This window comes from Salmo trutta, chromosome 36 (assembly GCF_901001165.1).
Source record: "Salmo trutta chromosome 36, fSalTru1.1, whole genome shotgun sequence".
Lineage (NCBI taxonomy): Eukaryota > Metazoa > Chordata > Actinopteri > Salmoniformes > Salmonidae > Salmo > Salmo trutta.
Window position 1 is genome coordinate 23,437,378 of NC_042992.1, and position 25,770 is coordinate 23,463,147.

The window sequence follows — 25,770 nt, forward strand, 5'->3', positions numbered from 1 at the left end:
GCGTTCTAACAACTGATCGGCAATTGGGATAGAGCTTTGAATTGTGATAGAACTCCCAATTTAATTAACTAAACATGCCCATTAATAATTGCATAATAGCACAAGGCTACAATTACAATAAACTGAAGTTATAGGCTATTGATTAAATCAGTTTGCCAGCTCCAGGTAGGCTACACAAGTGGCACAAATTGATTTGCAAGGACTCCAGTGATATCGTCATTTCAACATATTTATTGTATCAAATGGGAGCCTATAGTAGCCTACAATGGCATACAATGGCATATAAATGAATAAGCTACTTGATGGCCAACAGAGGCAAATGTATCATTCTCCACATTTGATGTCAGTTTTATTGAGGCCTTTTTCCCATAAAAAGAATCAGGCGAGGGAGTTCCATAACTTCCATTTCAAATTTCCACTCGGGCAGCCCCAGAGACCCAAGAACTGAGCATGCATAAAACACTTCACTTGATACCGTTTTCTTTCAGCAAAGTCTACATTAGAATGCAGTTTATAAACTGGGTGGTTTGAGACCGTATACCACGGGTATGACAAAACATTTATTTTACTGCTCTAATTACGATGGTAACAAGTTTAGAATAGCAATAAGGCACCTCGGTGTTTGTGGTGTATTGCCAATATACACTGGCTAAAGGCTGTATCCAGGCAATCCGCATTGTGTCGTACGTAAGAACAGCCCTTAGCCGTAGTATATTGGCCATATACCACACCGCCTCGGGCCTTATTTCTTAATTAAATCACCTCCGAGCAAAATAATCTAAATAGTCTACCTACAACTGGTAAAAAGTTCTCATGAGGTGTGTGTGTGCTGCTCTCTCTCCTCTCAGTCACATGACTCAGCCAATAGCTGTAGTGCTCTCTCAACACACACACACACCCCTCCGACCCTCCCCATCACTCACTCAGTCAGCAACAGCCTGCTTCACTGCCTGACAGTCAGCAGCAGGTGAAACTTAGAAATAGACCAAAAGCCCGCAACCCACAACCAATACATTTTCACCCACCATATCGTTTTCAAAGTAGCACAATTTGCGCAAAACCACAGACATTGCAACCCTGGTCTGGAGTTCTTCTTCTTCTTCTTCTTTGGGATTGGGTTGGCAGATCGCATCCAACTTTTAATGTGGATACACCACCACCTACTGTACTGCAGTGTGAGGCCAGTCACGACCTACATTAAATTCTCTTCATTAGTCCTGAAAATAGAGCCCTAGACACCACTTCCCTCCCCCCACTACACCACCCAAACCCCAACCCTGTCCAGCCTCTCTAACCCTTTCACACAATCTCTCCCTATATACACTACCGATCAAAAGTTTAAGAACACCTACTCATGCAAGGGTGTTTCTTAATTTTTTACTATTTGCTACATTTTAGAATAATAGTAAAGACATCAAAACTATGAAATAACATCAAAAAAGTGTTAAACAAATCAAAATATATTTTATATTTGAGATTCTTCAAATAGCCACCTGTCATGACTTTCTCTCCTGGGTGAGGATCAAAGGCGCCAGATCAGCTTGGCACATGACAGGACAGATAGCCCCCCCGGTTTTATGACTTAACGCCGGTCGTAAACTTTCTCTCATGCCCTGCAGTATTGAACAAAGGAATGTGATGTGTGTAGAGAGAGACTTTGCCAAAACTCCAACATCCAAAAGTGGATAATGAAACAATATTTCTAACAAAGAACGTGGGAAATGGTTGGTGGGGATCCAAACAATAATCATGTCATATCATTTATTATTTTGTGATGTCATTAAGGATAGTATAACAAGATAACTGTAACTCTGAAGGTGTACACATCCTAGTTATCAGGTTTGCATCTAATGTTGTATAAAATACATTATTAAGTATAAGAATATTTTTGTGAAGATAACAATGTGATTTTAGCCTTCTAAATGAGAATTGTTTTTCATATAAACTTTTGCTCAGTCAGTAACCCCGACCAAGTGAGCACAGAAATTGTGTCGGCGTAATGGAACACCCCATTTTTACTCAAGAATAAAAGGACTCGTGACAAAATTTACATTAGACCAGAGAACGTGAGGACATGGTCCACATGTTGAAATGGTTGGAATTTAAATACAGACCAGACAGCGTGGAGCAGTGGCTACACGGCTGACAAATGGTTTAAAACTACAACACCAGAAAATGGTAAGACCCTCTGAAACTCTTGAGTGAAGAAGATAGACTACACCAAAACATTCAGTCTGTAGTTAAGTCTGGTAGTCTAGTAAACTCGACCAAAGACCACCGCGTGTGTAACATCTGGAGTATACATTCTAACAAACACTCAGAGACAAAGAAGCCTACAACTGCAAATAACAGTTCTCTCGCCATCGTAGGTACTCCGGAGTATCCATTCTAAGGACACTCTAAGACAAAGAAGCCCACTACAACTAAGGACATTGTGACCTCTGGTGGACAACCAGAGATTTACACAACCAGAGACTTACATCAAAATACTCCCCATAGATGGATCGAATGGTTTCAACAGAGAAACGACAGAGAAAGACATCTACGTGTAAATATGTGTTGCATTTCCAATCCGAATGAGCGGTTGTTAGGGTGCTAAATTTTGACATTTACGGTGAGCATAGTTTCCAAATGTATGTACATATAAGCCCACTCTCTTTGTCTCTCCCACTCCTTATCTTTCCCTACCTCCTTTCCATTGTGTAACAAGCCGTCATATCGTGTTAGTCCACTAGGCAATAAATAGGCCATAGTGGCAAAGTAATTACAATTTAGCAAATTAACACTGGAGTGATAGATGTGCGGATGAGGATGTTCAAGTAGAAATACTGGTGTGCAAAAGAGCAGAAAAACAAAAACAAATATGGGGATAAGGTAGGTAGTTGGTTGAATGGGCTATTTACAGATGGGCTGTGTACAGCTGCAGCGATCGGTAAGCTGCTCTGACAGCTGATGATTAAAGTTAGTGAGGGAGATAGTCTCCAACTAGTAATTTTTGCAATTCCTTCCAGTCATTGGCAGCAGAGAACTGGAAGGAAAGGTGGCCAAAGTAGGTGTTGGCTTTGGGGATGACCAGTGAAATATACCTGCTGGAGCACGTGCTAAAGGTGGGTGTTGCTATGGTGACCAATGAGCTGAGATAAAGTGGAGCTTTACCTAGCAGAGACTTATAGATGACCTGGAGCCAGTGGGTTTGGCGATGAATATGTAGCGAGGACCAGCCAACGAGAGCATACAGGTCGCAGTGGTTGGTAGTATATGAGGCTTTGGTGACAAAACGGATGGCGCTGTGATAGACTGCATCCAATTTGCTGAGTAGAGTGTTGGAGGCTATTTTGTAAATGAGATGGATTTTTAAAAGTAGAAGCTCGAACTGTTTCGGCATAGACCTGGATAGTATGACAGAGGCATGTAGGCATGTACCAGAGGCATGTAGAGCGGGACTAGGTGCTCCGCAGTAAAATAAAACAAAGAGAGGTACCCTAAACAACATTATACAAGGCATATTGACATTAGAGAGAGAGGCATAAAGCAATCACAGGTGTTGATTGGGAGAGCTAAGACAACAACAGGTAAGACAACAACGGGTAAATGACGATGAATGGGCAGAGTGGGTCAGTTAGCTACACACAGGGCCTGGGCCTGATATCCATGGATTATACGACGTTCAGAATGAGACCGATATGAGGAAATTATTAATTGATGACTGGTATGATATCGATATATTCTGATAAATTCTTGAGTTAATTCGGGAAACGGTAACTAATTAAACAAACTTTTCCTCTGGTGCCCCAGATTCCTAATGAGTTAATTGTTACATTATTAATTTAATCGAGTAATAACTAAACATAGGAGGTAATTATTTGATGAATACCCATCATCACACTAATGATAGTTACGTCACGACACACCCTTTGCCTTAATGACAGCTTTGCACACTCTTGGCATTCTCTCAAACAGCTTCATGTGGTAGTCACCTGGAATGCATTTCAGTTAACAGGTGTGCCTTCTTAAAAGTGAATTTGTTGAATTTCTTTCCTTCTTAATGTGTTTAATCCAATCAGTTGTGTTGTGACAAGGTCGGGGGTATACAGAAGATAGCCTTGGTCTTTTACCAAATAGGGTAAAAGACCAAGTCCATATTATGGCAAGAACAGCTCAAATAAGCAAAGAGAAACGACAGTCCATCATTACTTTAAGACATGGTCAGTCAATACGGAAAATCAAGAACTTTTAAAGTTTCTTCAAGTGCAGTCGCAAAAACCATCAAGCGCTATGATGAAACTGGCTCTCAAGAGGACCGCCACAGGAAAGGAAGACCCAGAGTTACCTCTGCTGCAGAAGATAAGTTAATCAGAGTTACCAGCCTCATAAATTAAAGGCCAAATAAATGCGTCACAGAGTTCAAGTAACAGACACATCAACTGTTCAGAGGAGACTGTGTGAATCAGGCCTGGTTGAATTGCTGCAAAGAAACCACTACTAAAGGACACCAATAAGAAGAAGAGACTTGCTTGGGCCAAGAAACACAAGCAATGGACATTAGACCGGTTGAAATTTTTCTTTTGGTTTGGAGTCCAAATTGGAGATTTGTGGTTCCAACCGCCGTGTATTTGTGAGATGTGTTGTGGGTGAACGGATGATCTCCGCATGTGTATTTCCCACCGTAAAGCATGGAGGAGGAGGTGTTATGGTGTGGGGGTGCTTTGCTGGTAACACTGTCTGTGGGTTACTTAGAATTCAACAGGACAATGACCCAACACACCTCCAGACTGTGTAAGGGCTATTTTACCAAGAAGGAGAGTGATGGAGCGCTGCATCAGATGACCTGGCCTCCACAATCCCCCAACCTCAACCAAATTTAGATGGTTTGGGATGAGTCGGACCGCAGAGTGAAGGAAAAGCAGTGCTCAGCATATGTGGGAACTCCTTCAAGACTGTTGGAAAAGCATTATAGGTGAAGCTGGTTGAGATAATGCCAAGAGTGTGCAAAGCTATCTATCATCAAGGCAAAGGGTGGCTATTTGAAGAATCTCAAATAAAAATATATTTTGATTTGTTTAACACTTTTTTGGTTACTACATGATTCCATATGTGTTATTTCATAGTTTTGATGTCTTCACTATTATCCTACAATGTAGAAAATAGTAAAAATAAAGAAAAACCCTTGAATGAGTAGGTGTTCTGAAACTTTTGACCGGTAGTGTATGTCATACTATTAGGGTACAGGGCGAGACCCAGATGCAGACACGCGATGCAGATGGTTCGAGTCTCTGATATTTATTATAATTCAAGGGGCAAGCTAGAGAATGGTCGTGGACAGGCAAAAGATCATAAACGAGGTCAGAGTCCAGGAGGTACAGAGTGGCAGGCAGGCTCAAGGTCAGGGCAGGGCAGGCAGGCGGGATCAGAGTCAAGGCAGGCAAGGGTCAAAACCAGGAGGACTAGCAAACAAGAGATAAGGAAAAAGCAGGCGCACATAAAACCACACTGATTGACTTGACATGACAAGATGAACTAGCAACAGACAAACAGGCAACACCGGAATAAATACCCAGGTACTAAATGGAAAATGGGTGACACCTGGAGGTGGGTGGAGACAATCACAAAGACAGGTGAAACAGATCAAGGCTTGACACGTACAGTTCACAATATATCAACACATGCTCCACCGTTTCCTCCATTAAACACTCATCACACAGACCTGTTTCGTGTCTCCCTATCATCCACAAAATGGCATTCAAACCTGTGTGCCCAAACCGTAGTCTACTACACACAACTTCCTCTCTCCTACATCCCATACATCCCACTTCTGTCTTTACTGACCGATGCACACAATACAATTGCATCCCCTTACTACTACAGTAGCTTCCCACTCCCTTTGCCAAAGATCAGCTCTTTTGCCCGGATCAAGGACTTGACTTTCCTGCAGTTCAGTGGGACCTGAATATCTACCCCCTCTCTCCTCACAGCACTCTTAGTCACCACATTGGCCTTCTCCAGTGGTGTAAAGTACTTAAGTAAAAATACTTTAAAGTACTACTTAAGTCGTTTTTTTGTGTATCTGTACATTACTTTAGTATTCATATTTTTTGACAACTTTTACTTCACTACATTCCTAAAGAAAATAGTATGGAGTAAATACTTTTTACTCCATACATTTTCCCTGACACCCAAAAGTGCTCATTACATTTGGAATACTTAGCAGGACAGGAAAATGGTCCAATTCACTCACTTATCAAGAGAACATCCCTGGTCATACCTACTGTCTCTGATCTGGCAGACTCACTAAACACAAATACCTCATTTGTAAATTATGTCTGAGTGTTGGAGTGTGCCCCTGGCAATCTGTAAAATAAAACAAGAAAATAGTGCCCCCTGATTAGCTTAATATAAGGAAAGTGAAATAATTTGTACTTTTACTTTTGATACTTAAGTATATTTTAGCAATGACATTTACTTGTGATACTTAAGCGTATTTAAAATGAAATACTTTTACTCAAGTAGTATTTTACTGGGTGACTTTAACTTTTACTTGAGTAATTTTCTATTACGGTATCTTTACTTTTACTCAAGTATGACAACTGGGTACTTTTTCCACCACTGGCCTTCTCATTACCCTCCACAACCACATGGGCAAAACCCCAGCAAAAGCTTAGCACCACTCCCATCCTATTCAATCCCATTAACAGCACCATCATCTCCACAAACAAGTCTCCCCTATCCGACCTGCCTGTCTTCACACTACTCAACACTGCAGCTGAATCAGAGCAGATCACCACTCAGGTTTCACCTCCTCCTCCCATCTCATACCTATAATCATGGCCATCAACTCGGCCGCATACACTGACACATAATAATTTAACTGCTTACATACTCGAATATTGAAATCTGGGATATACACCCCTACCCCACCCTACCACTGACTGGATCATTTGAAACATCTGTATATATCCTTAAAAATGAGTAAAACCGAGTATCTGTATACAGTATCTCTCCACACACCGTCTGACGTCCTCACCCCATTCTCTCCTGCCCTCAATCATGTCCACATCTACACTTGGTTTCGGAAACAGCCACGGAGGAACGTTCCCCAATGCAATTGGCGGCCCTATCTCTCTCTCCCCCAGTCCATATTCTACCACCTTTTGCCCGATTGTTCACTCGAACGCTCTCTGCTTACCCCCCTCCTTGCTCCCAGCATTCCCCAGTTTCCATGACCGCAGGATGTCCTTCTGAACTCCCTTTCAACCTCGCCCAGTACGCTAATGCAAGTTTGTCCCGCCTTATCCTCAGTGGCAGATCCCCACTATCCACCTGTAACACGTGTTGTCCTGAAGGGACCTACACACAATCTCAAGGCCCTTGACCATATCATATCCAGGCGCTGTAGTACCGTTTTTGCTGCCAATCCATATAAAAAGCACCCATAATCCAAAGATGACCTGATCAGTACCTGGTACATATACAACTGTGTTTCTCTATCCGACCCCCAATCATATCCTGCCACTGCCCTGATGAGGTTCAGCACCTTCCTACACCTAATTTCAATATACTCAACATGTCTCTTCCAAGTAAGCCTCTCAACAAACCACATACCTAATCAATTAAACTCAGACACCTACCTACTGTATGTGCAGCCTAACATCTTTAACCTTTCTCCTAGAAAACACCATAAAGCAGGATTTGGCCACAGACATCCTAAACCCCTATGTTAGAGACCAATCTTCCACAACTCCCATAGCTTCTTGCATCTTCCTCATCACATATTTCACATGCCCACCTCTGTTCTATACAACCCCATCATTGGCATAGAAGGCCACACCCACTCCCTGTCCCACATCCTTAAATATGTCATCTAGCCATCCGGGTGAACAACACCGGACTAACAACACATCCCTGAGGAGTACCATTGTCCACTTCAAACCACATTGACAACTCTGACCCCACCCTCACCCGTAGAACTCAATCAAACAAGTCCATGATCCAGTTATACAGAAGTCAGCCAATGACTTATGCACTCAACTTGATCAACAAGCATTCCCTCCACATGGTATCATAAGCTTTCTCAATGTCAAAATACACAACACTCATCACCTCTTTTACAGTCAGGACCTTGGCTATCTCTGTACTAACTGTCACCAGGGCATCCATGGCAGACCTTCCCTTCCAGAAACCCACTCTGTGCTACGCTCATCAAACCCCTGACTTTCAAAAGATACATCATCCTACTCACTATCATCTTTTCCATAAATGTACACGTTGGATGTCAGCGCGATAGGCCTATAACTGCCCACCCTAGCAGGATCTTTACCTGATTTTACAAACAGCAACACCACCTCACTTTTCCACCCAGCAGGTATCACCCCAGTCCTCCACACCTTATTATACAACTCTAACACTGCTTCCAACATACTCTACAATGCATGCTTAAACATCAACTGTACTACTGATGCAAGAAGCTATGCTACATCTTTCGGCGCCGACAGAGATGGCCGCCTCGCTTCGCGTTCTTTGGAAACTATGCAGTATTTTGTTTTTTTAATGTATTATTTCTTACACTGTTACCCCAGGAAATCTTAAGTCTCATTACATACAGCTGGGAGGAACTATTGGATATAAGAGAACATCAACTTACCAACATTACGACCAGGAATACGACTTTCCCGAAGCGGATCCTCTGTTTGGTCCACCACCCAGGACAATGGATCGAATCCCAGCAGGTGACCCAAAACAACGACGCCGCAGAAGGCGCAGACGGAGCGGTCTTCTGGTCAGGCTCCGTAGACAGGCACATCGCCCACCGCTCCCGAGTATACTACTAGCCAACGTCCAGTCTCTTGACAACAAGGGTTGCCTTCCAGAGAGACATCAGAGATTGGAACATTCTCTGTTTCACGGAAACATGGCTCACTCGGGATACGTTATCAGAGTCGGTACAGCCACCTGGTTTCTTCACGCATCGCACCGACAGAAACAAACATATCTCTGGTAAGAAGAAGGGCGGGGGTGTATGACTTATGATTAACGAGTCGTGGTGTGACCATAACAACATACAGGAACCCAAGAGAATTCTCTTCGATTAAAATCACAGTCGTGTACATCCCCCCCAAACAGACACCTCGACGGCCCTGAAAGAACTTCATTGGATTCTATGTAAACTGGAAACCACATATCCTGAGGCTGCATTTATTGTAGCTGGGGATTTTAACAAGGCTAATCTGAAAACAAGGCTCGATAAAATTTTATCAGCATATCGAATGCGCGACCCGGGCTGGGAAAATTCAGGATCATTGTTACTCTAACTTCTGCGACACATACAAAACCACCCCTTTGTAACGGCTGTCTTCTGAAATGAACCAAGGCGCAGCAGGTATGTGAATACTCATATTTAATTTCAAATAAAGGAGTAGAGCATTCACTTAACAACAAAAAGGGTGACAACAGTGACAGTTCTACAGGCTAATACAAGCAGTGTAAAAAACAACCACCCACAACCCCACAAGGCAAAGTAGGCACCTTATGTGTGACTCCCAATCAACCACAACCCTCTACAGCTGTGCTTGATTGGAAGTCACACGGCCAAAATCAATGAAACAATAAAAAACACACACTCCCCTCTGCCACGTCCTGACCCAACTACCCCCTCTACTGGTCAGGACGTGACACCCTTGCCCTCCTTTCGGCAAATCTGACCATGACTCCATTTTGTTGTTCCCAGCCTATAGACAGAAACTAAAACAGCGACTATTAAAACCTTCCCCAACCAGAAACCGTGGATTGATGGCAGCATTCGCGCAAAACTGAAAGCGCGAACCACTGCTTTTAATCAGGGCAAGGCGACCGGAAACATGACCGAATACAAACAGTGAAGCTATTCTCTCCGCAAGGCAATCAAACAAGCTAAGTGCCAGTATAGAGACAAAGTAGGGTCACAATTCAACGGCTCAGACATGAGAGGAATGTGGCAGGGTCTACAGTCAATCACGGACTACAAAAAAAAAACCAGCCCCATCGCAGACCCCAATGTCTTGCTCCCAGACAAACTAAACAATTTCTTCGCTCGCTTTGAAAACAATACAGTGCCACCGACACGGCCTGCTACCAAAACCTGCGGACTCTCCTTCACCGCAGCCAACGTGAGTAAAACATTTAACCCTCGCAAGGCTGCCGGCCCAGACGGCAGCCTGCGCAGACCAGCTGGCTGGTGTGTTTACGGACATATTCAATCAGTCCCTATCCCAGTATGCTGTTCCCACATGCTTCAAGGGGGCCACATTGTTCCTGTTCCCAAGAAAGCTAAGGTAACTGAGCTAAACGACTATCGCCCCGTAGCACTCACTTCCGTTATCATGAAGTGCTTTGAGAGACTAGTCAAGGAACATATCACCTCCACCCTACCTGACACCCTAGCCCCACTCCAATTTGCTTACCGCCCCAATAGGTCCACAGACGACGCAATCGCAATCACACTGCACACTGCCCTAACCCATCTGGACAAGAGGAATACCTATGTAAGAATGCTGTTCACCGACTACAGCTCAGCATTTAACACCATAGTACACTCCAAATTCGTCATTAAGCTCGAGACCCTGGGTCTCGACCCCGCCCTGTACAACTGGGTCCTGGACCTTCTGATCTCCACCCCGCTGATCCTCAACACTGGGGCCCCACAAGGGTGCGTTCTCAGCCCTCTCCTGTACTCCCTGTTCACCCATGACTGCGTGGCCATGCACGCCTCTGACTCAGTTATCAAGTTTGCAGACGACACTACAGTGGTAGGCTTAATTACCAACAACGACGAGACGGCCTACAGGGAGGAGGTGAGGGTCCTCGGAGTGTGGTGTCAGGAAAACAACCTCACACTCAATGTCAACAAAACAAAGGAGATGATCGTGGACTTCAGGAAACAGCAGAGGGAGCACCCCCCTATCCACATCGACGGGACAGCAGTGGAGCAGTAGAGAAGGTGGAAAGTTTTAAGTTCCTCGGCGTACACATCACGGACAAACTGAAATGGTCCACCCACACAGACAGCGTGGTGAAGAAGGCACAACAGTGCCTCTTCAACCTCAGGAGGCTGAAGAAATTTGGCTTGTCACCAAAAACACTCAAAAGCTTTTACAGATGCACAATCGAGAGCATCCTGTCAGGCTGTATCACCGCCTGGTACGGCAACTGCTCCGCCCACAACCGCAAGGATCTCCAGAGGGTAGTGAGGTCTGCACAACGCATCACCGGGGGCAAACTACCTGCCCTCCGAGACACCTACACCACCCGATGTCACAGTAAGGCCAAAAAGATCATCAAGGACAACAACCACCCGAGCCACTGCCTGTTCACCCCGCTATCATCCAGAAGGCCAGGTCAGTACAGGTGCATCAAAGCTAGGACCGAGAGACTGAAAAACAGCTTCTATCTCAAGGCCATCAGACTGTTAAACAGCCATCACTAACATTGAGTGGCTGCTGCCAACATACTGACTCAAATCTCTAGCCACCTTAATAATTAAAAATGGGATGTAATAAATGTATCACTAGTCACTTTAAACAATGCCACTTTATATAATGTTTACATACCCTACATTACTCATCTCATATGTATATACTGTACTCTATACCATCTACTGCATCTTGCCTATGCTGTTCCGCCATCGCTCATCAATATATTTATATGTACATATTCTTATTCATTCCTTTACACTTGTGTGTATAAGGTAGTTGTTGTGAAATTGTTAGATTACTTGTTAGATATTACTGCATGGTCGGAACTAGAAGCACAAGCATTTCGCTACACTCGCATTAACATCTGCTAACCATGTGTATGTGACCAATACAATTTGATTTGATTTGATCACATAACACATCCTATCTCTAGGAGCAGTTTGCCCACAGCCTTCCAACACCAACGTCATCTCCAACATAGAGAACTCTGCATTCATAGCTTCTCCCGAATCCCTTTTTCTCTTAAAGACATCTCCATGCTTCTTTAACTTTTCCCTACATATGAACCGCTGCAAACGCACCACCTAGGACATTTTACTTTTCTTTACTTGATACAGCTATGATGTTTCCTTCTACCAACACTGGAATTCCACCAGTTTTATCTTTCCCCATATGTTTTAAAAACATTTTCCAAAGTGTACCAATTTCGGTCCCTCTAACAATAGTGGAACAAAATACCTGCCATGCCTCCCTTTTCACTATCTTAATCATTATAAAATACCTGCCATGCCTCCCTTTTCACTATCTTAATCATTATAAAATACCTGCCATGCCTCCCTTTTCACTATCTTAATCATTATAAAATACCTGCCATGCCTCCCTTTTCACTATCTTAATCATTATAAAATACCTGCCATGCCTCCCTTTTCACTATCTTAATCATTCTTCTAGCCATTGCTTTCTGACAAGCCATTCTTAAGTACCTGTAGAGGGGTCTGGAGTTCATCTGAAATGTACCATTATATTTCACATTATCAATTTTGATTTGATTGATGGAACAATCCAGCCAATGGTTAGGCGGCTGTGGTTTTGGCAGAGGAAACTAATTGGTCAGTACTCAGGCGTAAAATGTCCTGCCCCCAGAGCAAACCTCTGCAAATTAACAAAACTTTCTACAAATTTACGAATCTCTTGGTAAGGTGATAACAGTGACAGAACTCAAGAGTACATGCAGATTCAAAATCTGCAAGTGTATCTTTAATTCACAGTAGAATATTCATACTCGTAAATTCACTTTATGCTTTAAATCTGATTGAATGTATTCAAATGTCAAATGACAGGTTTGCGACCATTCTTAAATCTTTCACACATCATGATACAAACTTACGAATCATACTTGCAATCATGAATCATAAATAATGTGTGATCACGAAATTCAAAATACAAACCCAGCTAGTTCTGTGCTTCGTCATCATTATAATCCCATAATTCAAGGCCCTACCTTCAGTGAGACATTAGGAGGATGGAATTTGACCTGCCCGGTTAAATGAAGCATATGCTTTTCTTTATGCCATTGAGTCTGAGTCACAGATTTAAAACATGCAGAAATACATGGAATCAGATGAGCAGATATTGAATGAAGCTACATTTATGAAACAATTTGGTGGAATTTGTATGAGGTTTGGTTAAAAAAGGGAAAAACATCATACAAATATGTATGAACTGTAAATACACTTTGGAATAATATTAGTTGCAAAAAATCGAATCTCTTGTCTTTTTACTGAAAACGTCATCTCACAGAAGCACAATCGTTTCTGTGTGACGTTGCCTGGGTACCATGGAAACCGCTCTTAGCTTGAGTCATTTCGTTCTTCAGTCTCAATAACAGTTTGAGAGCTACAGGAGCACGGAATGACTGATGACATTCTCAGTTAGCTGTTTGTCTGTCATCGTTAGTTGACCATCTAGCTTGCTAGCTAGCTAATCTTGTTTAGTTTGATCTAGCTGGCTAGTTAGGTTAGTGACAGTTGGTAAACTGGTTAGCTAGCTACATTAGCTAAGGTTAAGTATTAGCTAGCTAACGTTAGATAGCTAAGTTACTAGGTTTTTTTGCTTGGAAGACGTTGTTGTCAAGAGGTGGTCCTCAGAACAAAGACTCGATTCAATGCTCGAATCAATAAAAGTCACTGGTATGTATGCACTTCATCTGTGTATGACTTGAATTTGCTTGAATTAGCTAACATTAGCTTTCCAATCTGGCCAGAAAGCCAGCAACAACATAAACACACTGCACTTCAAACAGATAAAATGCTTATAATAAGTTGTGCTGCATTTCCACTCACTCTGAAACTGGCTGTTGTTTTAATTTGATGTTTTTAATAATAATAATGTATTAGATTTTTAAAGCGCTTCTAGAGCAAAAAACAACAAGCACTAGTACCATGACAGGCCAACAAATAGAGGCCAAGTTGAAAGCTGCATCCTCTGAAGATGGAGAGGGTCAGTTTATGGCTTGAGCGGAGTGAGCTGGTCAGAGAATGGTAGATGATGGTGCTGGAGTCTGCTGATGATCTTGTAGACATTATAGACCTCTTAGACATTATAAAGCAGTCATAACGTACATGCTTAACTTTTCAAGCACCTTTCAAGACACCAAAAGCCACTTTTACATACACAAGATAAAAAATCTATAAAAGCACACATTTAAAAGAGTAAGCATATAAAAAGTACACCAACATTGTTATAACAAGTCTAACAATGCATTATTACTGTCAGTAGCTACTGTATTGCAGTACTTGTTAGTACATTGACATGGTCAAGGGATATTTATCCATTCTTAATGTATTTGTTCCATGACCAGCTACTGACTCATCTTTTGGAATGATTCAGCTTGGGTAATGTTATCTGAAATGGTTTGTTTTGAAATCTGTTGTTGCCATGTGATCTGCTGAAGCCCTGAATTGGTTGAGTTGTTAGTGCAGTGGTTGCATAGCTTCCACATCAGTGCTCCTGTCTGAACAAAGTAGTTACACACAGTGTGATGACGCTCCTGGTCAACCAGCCCATCTCACTGGAGCACAGGACACAAAGCTCTGCACTAGGGCTGCTACCCTGTCAGACTCTGGAGACATGATGGGTATCATTTGGCGACACGCCTACATCATAACTGATTGTGCTTTGTGCATAATAGTCCCACTAAGGACTGCTGATACAGTTGTTATAAAACTGTAACTGGAGAGGTTGTCAGAAATGTCCATTTGGATATGTCCATTTGAGGTCTATGCACTGTGATTCTATGAAATGGAGGAGGATAGAAGCAGCCTTTATTGCCTTGGGCTGAGTGAGTCAGTGTTGCTCTGCAAACCCAAACTAATGATATCACCCTCTGAGCTATTGAATAATCCTCTATTGGGTTCTGTAAACAACACATGCACACATGACATAATTCACAGAAGTCTAGCTTTAGAGCTGAACTGGCTGCAGACTGAAGAAGCTCCTCTGTCTCGTTCTGTAAGAGGATTAGCCTATGTACTGCTCAGTGAGTGAGTGAGAGAATCTAAAATAAGTAAGCTGCTGTGTCAGTATTACTGACTCAACCCTCGGTCAGTCATCATCACTTGTTGTTTCAGAAAGGCTCCATTGGCCAGAGATGGAGCAGTCTAAGAAGTACCTCCTGAGCTCGACAGTGCCGGTAGAGATGGAGATCTCTAAGAAGTACTCGAGCCCCACTGTGCCGGACAAGCAGCCTCTGAGCCCCACTCAGGTGTGCCTGGAGAAGCTGTCCTCCAGCATCCTCAAGGACCTCTTTACCACAGGAACCAGCAGCTACAATGTGCTCCTGCAGGGCGAGGAGGAGGAGAGACAGAGCCCAAAGCACTCCCCGTACCGCAGGCCCAAGAAGACGGTGAGATGTGCCTCTACATCCAGCAGGTCACACGATAACCACCGCCACCCGTCTGTAACTCCTCTGTTACTGTTGGGCCAGCAGGGCAGCGGAGACACCAGGGACACCAGGCACCCCTCCCACCACCATGTCTTCTCCTCTGCCTCAGGGGGCTTCGCCAGCAGACAAAAGGCAGCCCACAGCATCACGGTCCTGGGTAGCACCATGGGCCTGTCCCCCCGCCCTGTCGCCCGGCCACGGAAGACCTGCTTTTCTAGTTCACCCCGTACCAAGCTGCCCTCGCTGCCCAGAGGAGGGGTGATGCGGGAAGGGGAGAACGCCGGGATCAAGAAGCTTTGCATCCTCACTGCCATCAAGCCGTCCAACGTGGAGAAGGAGAAGGTGAAGTTCTTCAAGTCGGACTTTAGCTACAATCCTCAGTTTGAGTACAGCAACCCTGTGTCTCCGCTGGTGCTGGCTCGCCACAACAATGCCTCCGACCGCTTCCTGACACAGGTGAGACCCATGTCAATTAATTAATAGTGTTTTTTTGGGCCATTTTAAACCATAAATCTCCCTACACATCAGCTGTAACAGTGGAGAGGTGAGGAGCGAATTATCATGCCAATTACTGTTACAGGTAAGTCTAAGGACAGGAGACAAGTTTTATACAACTAAGGCAAGAGGTAGACTAGGCACAACAAACAGTAAGCACTTCCAGAGGTCGGTACAGATGACCTACCCTGTCCTAAACCATGTCCCAAGTGCCCAATGCTACTGCTGAGCCGGCTGATTTTATATAGTGAGGCACATTGTGCCGGGGTCAAGCCCAGAGCCTGTGGCCAAACAATTTCTCTCTGCCAAACCTCTTATTCTCCCAGGACTGAGCTGAAGTAAATCTGCCCACCCAGTGAAAGCCATGTAGCCAGGCAGCAGACAACCCTGACAGACAAGCTTGGATAGCTTAGCTGGGAGGAAAAGTGCTTTAAAACTCAAGCTTAGCACACCAGTCAGGGGGTGGAAAGAGACACCAGTGCTCTCTCTGTCTGAGCTGTAGTCTGGAGATCTATCCACATTAGTATTTATCAAATGGCTATCCACATTAGCCCTTATTCTGGCCAGATAGCCAACAAGCTACTCTAACGACAGATCGATAGCTGAGTGAGTATGTTAAAAGTCATGTTGTGATTACCCCAACAAGAGAGACAAGAGAAATAAGACATCGTAAAGGTTATTGGATACATGAATATTACTGCACATCTTTGTACCTCACGCAATAGTTAGCGGAGCTGCAAGAATGAATTGAGGGAGAAATCAATTTCCAAGAAAATATTATTTCAAGCACTACTGTAAATCACAGTGATTGTACTAGGTAGCCTGCTGTCTAACATACAGTAGAATTAATAGAATGTAGTCTGTGTTTTGAGTGCGGTTGGAACTTAATAGCAACCCCTAAGGTGTTCTGTTGCATGCTTGCTATCTGGGTAACAATAGTATACTGATAGGAACCTATGGCAGCCTCTTTTGTTGAGTGAAGACTACAGGAAATGTAGGTAATTTGATCCTGTGGTGGACATTGCCGTTTGTGCTATCATGTTTACTTTCTTCCACTCCTGGTATTAGTATCGTTTTACACATTCCCATTGTGTAGAACTGTGTGGCCATTCACTACACTGATGTAGAATACAACCCTTTTTTGTTTTGATCCTCAAAGCTGACAATCAACTGTTATTAAACTTCAAACAATGAAACACAAATTAGCCTATCTGCCCAACTTCATGTTGTTTAGGCTACCTCATGCAGTAATCTTAACCCTGATAAGCTTCAGGAACTCGTTTACACTGTGTGACTTCAACAGCTAATTGTGCTATTGCGTAACCACTCCAGTTACTGTACATTTAACAGAACTGACTTTATTTCCGGTCTCTACTTGATCTCTATGGCGTGAGCGCTGGGGCGAGAGAGAGGATGATCTCTGTAATGATCTGTAGGGAGTAGGGACTGTCTCTATCAGGCCTAGTCCACAGCCCTGACCACACCACAGAGAGAAGGGAGAAAGCACTGACCTGTCCTGCCCTGGCCTTGCCACCTGACAAAACAACTCCAAGTGCTATTCCTAAATGGGAGCTATTTATATAGCCTAATCATAGATAGCTCTTTGCTATGCAGTATATCCCTCCAAACAAATCAACTGAAGGATGAGTCAAGTTCTTGTTATTTCCCTCAATATCATCTCAACACAAGTTGCACTGCTGAACTGAATCAAGCCTTTGTAGCTGTATCCTTACTGAGATAACGTCTAAGTCCAACATTAGATTTTAGCATAATGTTTTCTGTCATTGTGTTTCTCTCCCTCTACAGGCGGTGCGTATCATGGAGTTGGCCCTCCAGAAGTATGGGAATTATGAGAAGTTTGAGCAAGCCACAGGAGGCAACCTGCTCACCAAGTGCCGTATCTGGTACCTGGTCAAGAAGTACATGGAAAAGGAGGGTTGTATTGGGGAGGTGAGAGGACATGGACCAGCTGGAGTAATCTGATTCTAGATCTGTGGTCAAGGGCAACTTTTACCTGGAGAATGGTAGAAGGTACCCCTTACCACAGATCCAGGGTCAACTACAGTGCCTTCAGAAAGGATTCACACCACTTGACTTTGTTCCAAATTGTGTTGTGTTACAGCCTGAATTTAAAACAGATTAAATATATATTTTTTGTCACTGGCCTACACACAATACTCCATAATGTCAAAATGGAATTATGTTTTTAGAAATCTTGAGTCAATAAGTATTCAACCCCTCTGTTGTGGCAAGACTAAATAAGTTTGGGAGTAAAAATGTGCATAAAATTCATGTAATAAGTTGCATGGACTCTGTGTGCAATAATAGTGTTTAACATGATATCTCTGTACCCCACACATCCCTCAGTTGAGCAGTGAATTTAAAACACAGATTCAACCACAAAGACCAGGGAGGTTTTCCAATGCCTCACAAAGAAAGGCACCTATTGGTAGATAGGTAAAAAAATAAAAGCAGACATTGAACATCCCTTTGAGCATGGAGAAGTTCTTAATTACACTTTGTATGTTGTATCAATACACCCAGTCACTACAAAGATACAGGTGTCCTTCCTAACTCAGTTGCCAGAGAGGAAGGAAACCGCTCAGGGATTTCACCATGAGGCCATTTTTTTTACAATTTTTTTTATTTAACCTTTATTTAACTAGGCAAGTCAGTTAAGAACAAATTGTTATTTACAATGACGACCTACCAAAAGGCAAAAGGCCTTCTGCGGGGATGGGGGATTCAAAATAAATTAAATAAAAATATAGGACAAAACACACATCACGACAAGAGAGACAACACTACATAAAGAGAGACCTAAGACAACAACATAGCATGGCAGCAACACATGACAATACAGCATGGTAGCAACACAACATGACAGCAGCACAACATGGTAGCAGCACAAAAGAGGGTACAAACATTGTTGGGCACAGACAACAGCACAAAGGGAAAGACGGTAGAGACAACATGATTGAGTCTTTGAATGAAGAGATTAAGATTAAACTGTCCAGTTTGAGTGTTTGTTGCAGCTTGTTCCAGTTGCTAGCTGCAGCGAACTGAAAAGACGAGTGATCCAGGGATATGTGTGCTTTGGGCACCTTTTTAACTGAATGTGACTGGCAGAACGGGTGTTGTTTGTGGAGGATGACAGGCAACTTGTACAAGGTTTCCATTTCCATGAGCACATCCGCTTTACAGCCCTGTGGTTTTTGTTGAATAAATGAATAATAAGTTCTGCCACGTTCTGAGCCATGAAGGTCATAGAGACCATGGCAAACAGACATAATAAAATACTACTCTGCCAGGGCCTGGTTCATCTTGTTCCTCCTAAATCACCCAAAAGAACAAACCCCCTAAGATCACTATAATGAACTTTCTGCACACCCCAATCATAACAATTCCCACATAGTAACCCCATATTCTGCTATGGTACCATAGCACTTATTAAGGTAGACGTTTCTCAACCACATATCTCTATGTGGTGTCTTTGCCAAATAGTGCTCCATATAAAGTGAGTCTCAACATCTCTCCCTCTCTCTGTTGTCAGATAGTGGTCAACGTGACAGACGACCTCCTCTCCAGAGCGTCAATGACGGTGGTGAACAGCCGGCCCACTCTGACCATCAACATTGCCACAGCCCGGGAACACTGGCTGGAGGGCATGCTACGACACGAGATCGGTTGGTACTGTAACTCCATTATACCTCTAGGGGTGCTTAGTTTTGTCAAGAGGTGCACAAATCCCAGTGTTTGTTTCAGTATTGCAGCCACACAGTAATGTAATTCAAGGGTAACATAATGCACACAGTTGTCCTGGATCAGGGAGAATGGGTCAGGAGTGCTAGGTGCAAAACATGTATTGGTTGATAAGACACACTTCCACAACCACAGCACATTTAAATGAACACAATCATTACTCATGGTCCTGGACCACTCAATACTGAACTTGCTGTTCGCTCACAGTAATTCCCTGGCCCACTAGTCTGCTCTGCTGTACTCAGCAGCACTGTTATTTTTTCTAGGATGAGGTCAGCTTGGGACTCTTCACCCTGTTGGTGCAATATAGCCACTGCGATCATTTCCTGTGTCTGTGCACACTGCCCAGGCACACACTACTTCCGGGGCATCAACAACGCCCAGCAGCCGTGGAACAGCGGAGTCGGCAGGAAGAAGCACAACCTCCGACCTTTGAACCCCACGGAGGAGGGGCTGGCCAGCATCCACTCTGTCCTGTTCCGTAAGGACCCTACCCTGTGGAGGGCCTCCTTGCTCTACTACACTGTGTACCAGGCCAGCCGCATGTCCTTCTCTCAGCTGTTCCACAGCCTGGGACGCTTCGTCCAGGACCCCAACACACGCTGGGACTACTGTGTACGAGCCAAGAGGGGACAGACCAACACCGCACAGCCAGGTAACTAACAAAGACACAACCGTTTGTTCACACGCTCATCCAGATGTAGTATCTTCATTTGAGCCGGTTTGCTACAGCAGGAAAATAATCCTACAGCAACAGGAAATGTGAATTATTATGTGGATTATAATTAATGGACATTTTTGTAGGGGTTGATACATCTTTCGTAAGGGAAAATCAAGTCTGAAATTTGAAAGTGTAAATTGCAAACTTCAGAAGCCTTTTTAAACCTCTGATACACTACACGTTTTAAATGTTCTGCATTGCAGGAAAGTTCTCCTGCAACAGGGTGATCAAATTAAGCTCCTACGTCTGTCCATAGGCAGTCCTGCATGCAGCCACACGCCTATCTCTTACTTGAGCTTTTCCTCCTACTGGAGTCAGCATTTTCTATCAGGCCTTGGCTGTTTTTAACTTCTGATGTAATGAATGTGGACTTGACTGTTTCAGTACGTACTGATGTCATCTCCATGGGCTTGTTGTTGTATATTTCAGGTTGTTTCAGTAAGGACCAGGTTTACCTGGATGGCATCCTGAAGATCCTGAGACACAGAGAGAAGATTGACTTCCAGCTGCTAATATCCCTGGGGAAGGTGGGTAACAGGGGGTCTGTTTAATATATCAAACAAGAACCCATATACGTGGTAAGAGTAGGTTTATCAGGAGGCTGCCTAACCGGCATCCTATGCCTTTTTGTGCGTAATGATTATTTTGCAAAGGGTTTGCATTACACTGCAGACAGGGGACACAATGGCGATGTGTTTGACTACACAGCTTTCGTATCGCTCTCCTCTGTCCCTCTCTCTCCTTCACCATAACTACAATGCCTATTTGCACATGAATTTAAATGAGATGCCAGGCTGAAAAAACTTAGGTAAATACAGCAGTATGAGGAGAAAGCAGAGCAGATCATATTATTAATTCAGGCATAGAGAGGGAACACATGACTTAATGTGTTTCACACAGATGGGCTTCCAGTGTTACTGCTGTCTGTTCGAGGCATATCTGTATAGCACAGGTGGCCAACCCTCCTCCTAGAGAGCTACTTGGTATGCAGGCTTTTGTTCCTGCCCTGCTCTAGCACATCTGATTCTAATGAGCTGCTCATCAGAGTATGGATTCGCAGTTCCTGGTGTGTTAGAGTAGTGGATTATGAACAAAAGCCTGCCTGGAGGAGGGTTGGCCAGTGGCACTCCCTGCTGAATAGAAACCTGCTTGTATTACATTATTCCATCTTGATTGTTTCTGTCTGTCTGACGTTTTTCTTCGCTTGTTCTAAAACACATTAGCATGATCTCGATTGTTTCTGTCTGTCTGCTTGCCCAGGTGTCGTACGAGGACGTGGATCGGCTGAAAGGCCTGGCGCAGATGGAGCCCGTGAGGATACCTCACTTCCTGCAGGACACAGCGTGCTACGCTGAACAGCTGGAGAAGATCATGGAGGTCAACCAGCTGACTGACGAGGAGCTCGGGGTGCTCATCCGAGACATGGAGGACTAGTGGGCCTGCACACTCAGTTACTCCAGCACATAGCTTTTATAGGTTAACAGCAACCGGACCAAGATCCATTTGGGATTGAAACGTTTTGTAAATAACAAAGGCATAGAGGTTGTTATAAGGTTGTTATAAAGGTATGTGTTGGAGTACGTGAGTGTGTGGGTTCTTCTGTCCCAGTACCCCATGAAAAGTGACCATATGCTCCTCATCTGAGCATACCCAGAAATAAGTGACCCCTGACCCTCCAGTATGCCACACTTCCACCGAGCTACTGAGCTACCGAAACCTGACATCATTCACAGTGACAACCCTGCATCTCTCACTACCATCCCCAACAGGCAAAATGGCATATGATGTCATGATGATGTAGTTTCCTGGTTGAAAACTGGTTTTCTACCACATATGGTAGCTGTGTGACGTGACTGACTTGTGCAGCATACTGTATTGTATGTAGGGTTTCCCTCTCCATTTCTCAATCTCTCTCTTGCACCCCAAAGCTAAGTGCACTTCTATTTTCAATATTCTGTTCCAAAGACTAATGGGTTCCTTTGCTTTTACTGTGCCCTTGGTTGGTTACTGTTCTAATAGTTGATGTTCAGGGAATTACCCATGAACCAGAGAGAGTGTGTGGTTGTCAGTATCGGGCTGCAGTAAGAGACGTACAGGAGAGAGATATGGTATCATAAAAGCACAACACTGATGCATGATGTGCCAGGTCACAGTGGAGGAAGGCATGTGGAAGAGGCAACCTAACGAAGCACAAGACAGCAGCATAGTGCTGAGATAGTAGGATTGTGATAGCATAGAAGTGCATTGTGGATCATATGTATTTGTGCCCCATTGATGTATCCGGCAAGAGGTTACCTTGGTGCAGCAGCATCAATCCCTACAAACACCCACCGTCTTAAGATTTGCACTTTTCTCTCCAGCATTTATAACCTTTCACCTATGAACTTTGAACTGCTTTGTTTCAGGCAGTTTTCTTAGAGATAACCTTATAACCTTACACTGATGAACTCTCCAATAGGCCTAGTGTTTTTAAAGGCACAGTACAACAGTAATATTGTACTGTAATGTTTTTCTCCGTTTTGTCAAACATGATTGACAGGTTGTTGATATTCTTGCTTTTGGTACCTGTTATGAGAACTGAACACTGTGATATTTGATAAATATTGTTCTATTGACACTTCCACCTAGCCTGGTCCTAGATCAGTTTGTGCTGTCTTGCCAATAGTTATTTCCAATGACCATAGGAGTTGGCAGGACAGCACAAACTGATCTGGGACCAGTCTAATTTTGACTGTAGGTAACATGTTTGCTGCCGATAATTCACCACAAATGGCCCTGGGCATGATCCAACTGTATGATGAGCACTATGTATTGTATTGTACTGTATTTTAATACCTCCCGATGTTCACTGAAGCCCCGGAGAAACCCTAATAAAGTGGATCCATCACCTTGGAGACTTGACTTTGTGTTTCTGTCTGTTCTCAATCTGAGGAAAGAGGTGTTGCAGTCACCTTGTCGCTTCATTAATCTCCGGTTTCGCTGTGAAACGACTCCATTGTGGCCTGTGTTTATTGGCACCTACAAGTACTGACATGCTGGACAATAGGCCTCTGTCTACACGGCTCACCAACAAGAACAGGTCCTCTTATCCTGGGCGGCCACTCTGCTCCATAGAACCTGGGTCATATTCACTAGGCATGAAATGGAAGAAAACAGGCTGAAACAGGGAGGTACTATCTGAACTTGTCCAATAAGAAATGCTTGTTTTAATTTTCTGTTGCAGAACGTTTTTAAACGTTTTTCTACTGGTGTGCTCTGATTTGTTAAATGGATAGGTGCTTGTCCTACTTGAGGAGACAACTTCATAGTGTGGGCTGGTCAGGAGATGTTTTCTATGGTTAGATATGGGTGTTTATCAGTGGAGGCTGCTGAGGGGAGGATGGCTCATAATAATGGCTGGAATGGAGTCAATGGAATGGTATCCACCACATGCACGTGTTTGATACCATACCATTGACTCCATTTCAGCCATTATTATGAGCCATCCTCCCCTCAGCAGCCTTCACCGGTGTTTATAGTCTATCGGTCAAGCTTGACCTGGCTGTTATTGTGTTATACTACTAACAATGGAATCAGGTTCATTTTAACATGTAAACCAGATGATAAATGTATGGGATTCTATGTTTTACGCAAGACAATGTCAAAAGCCAAGTTTCTAAACATTCTGAGACAATTTTTATTTTGTATGGGCATGTTTCACATGGCTTGGAAGCCAACCATAAATATTTCACAGAGCCATTTTGTTTTAGAAGCTTGTCTGGTAAAAGTGGGTTAGATGTTTGTAGGACAGGTGTGACAGCTGAAGTGTGGGTGGGCTCAAGGAGAGGAGGCCTCTGCAGTCCACATCTTTCACCGCTAGAGGGCAGTCCCATCCACTACTTTCTCCATAGCTCTATTCGGCAGTGATATGATTCGACTATGATATGTGAAATCACTTAAAAACTGAAGACAGCGGCAACTCAACTCCCAACATCATATATCAATGATGAAAGTAGAATTATGAACATTACAAAAGGTGCATTTTACTTTAAACACATTCCATCCTAATGTGACACAGCCAGTATTGACCGATAGTAACCATACTCTTAGTGAGGATATGCTATGACATCACAGACCGAAGGTTCCTTCTGAACTTCCTCATCCTGTAATACATGATGCTGATAGTGATGTAACCATAGCAATAGAGGATGTAACATCCCCCAAGCGCAGTTCACTCAGACATGTGCCACTGAAAGAAGAACTTGGCTGAACTGAAACGGATAAGCTGTCGCAAGAGCAGAGCTCGACACTTTCCAGGCACACTTACCTTCAGGATGTCACAGCTTCCAAAATAGGAACCTCAGCGATGAATGGTCCTTATTTTCACATTAATCATCTGGTTGGAAAGCCAGGTCTACTTTTTTAGGATAGTGATAAAGAATACTCTTAAATGTCTGCCTACATGACAAAATACTACAGTTTACTATAGAATACTACAGTACTTACTATAGAATTATAACAGAAACTGTAGTATACTGTAGAATACTATACTACACACTGTAGGATCCATCGATCATGTGTATTGTAGTACTTACTATAGAATGTTGTAGTATACTGTAGAATACTATAGTAAATACTACAGTGCAATCTGCAAAAAACGGTAATAAATACTACAATAAGGTCTGCAAAAACACTGCACTTTTATAACTATAGTAAATACTACAGTGTTTAATTTGCATATACCCTGCCAATTCCCCTCCCCCATATCGCAGTTTGAGCCACCAACAAGTGAGAAACCTATGTATAGACCATATATTGTGTTCCCTACAGATTATAGAAAAGGGCAGAAGCTCTCAACTATCTGTACCGACCCCAGTCCTACCTACCTACAGGTTATGGAAAATGTGTTCTTTTAGTATTTCTCCAGTAGGTTTCCTGAAGAAGAAAGCCTCCACTTCTATGTCAAAGATAAAACAAAAACAATACAGTAAATACTACAATATAATACAGTGCGCAAAAACACTACAGTAAATACTACAGTATAGTACAATACACAATAACATTACATTAATTACTATAGTATATTCTACAGTTGTCTTTTACTACAGTATTTATACCATAGTTAACTGTAAATACTACAGTATACTACAGTATTCACTGTAGTGTTTTTTCAGACTACAGTGAATACTACAGTAAATTCTGCAAAAACACTACACTGAATACTATAGTATTTTTTCATGTGGGTACTGAAGTGTTATAATAACAGTCAGCCCTAGGATTCAAACCCACTTCTCTAACCTCTGTTAAGAGGCTACATTCTATCACTATCCCTAAGCTCAACATGAATAAAAATGAATAAATCAAAGTCAGCGGGTTGCAGAAGATCACTTGTATGAAAAACACTGTTTCTGGGGCTTTTACAGAGC

General features: G+C 43.2%; 1 protein-coding gene across 2 annotated transcripts; it reads left to right on the forward strand.

Annotated features, from left to right (window-relative positions):
• Positions 1-13,288: 13,288 nt before the first annotated feature.
• Positions 13,289-23,259, forward strand: LOC115175680 (uncharacterized protein KIAA0895). Of its 2 annotated transcripts, XM_029735113.1 has the most exons (8): positions 13,289-13,633; positions 15,074-15,348; positions 15,433-15,843; positions 17,689-17,832; positions 19,436-19,568; positions 19,994-20,299; positions 20,795-20,892; positions 21,626-23,259. In XM_029735113.1, the coding sequence occupies exons 1-8, from the start codon at positions 13,609-13,611 to the stop codon at positions 21,797-21,799; spliced, it is 1,566 nt and encodes a 521-aa protein (XP_029590973.1). In that variant the 5' UTR covers positions 13,289-13,608; the 3' UTR covers positions 21,800-23,259. The 2 variants fall into 2 exon arrangements, with proteins under 2 accessions (XP_029590973.1, XP_029590972.1); XM_029735112.1 differs by having other exon boundaries at positions 15,074-15,843.
• Positions 23,260-25,770: the final 2,511 nt, after the last annotated feature.

Coding starts and splice junctions, on each gene's coding strand:
- LOC115175680 (XM_029735112.1), top strand. CDS start 13,609: ATGCTCGAATCAATAAAAGTCACTG. Junction 15,844..17,688: donor CCGACCGCTTCCTGACACAG/GTGAGACCCATG, acceptor CTCCCTCTACAG/GCGGTGCGTATCATGGAGTT. Junction 17,833..19,435: donor AGGAGGGTTGTATTGGGGAG/GTGAGAGGACAT, acceptor CTCTGTTGTCAG/ATAGTGGTCAACGTGACAGA.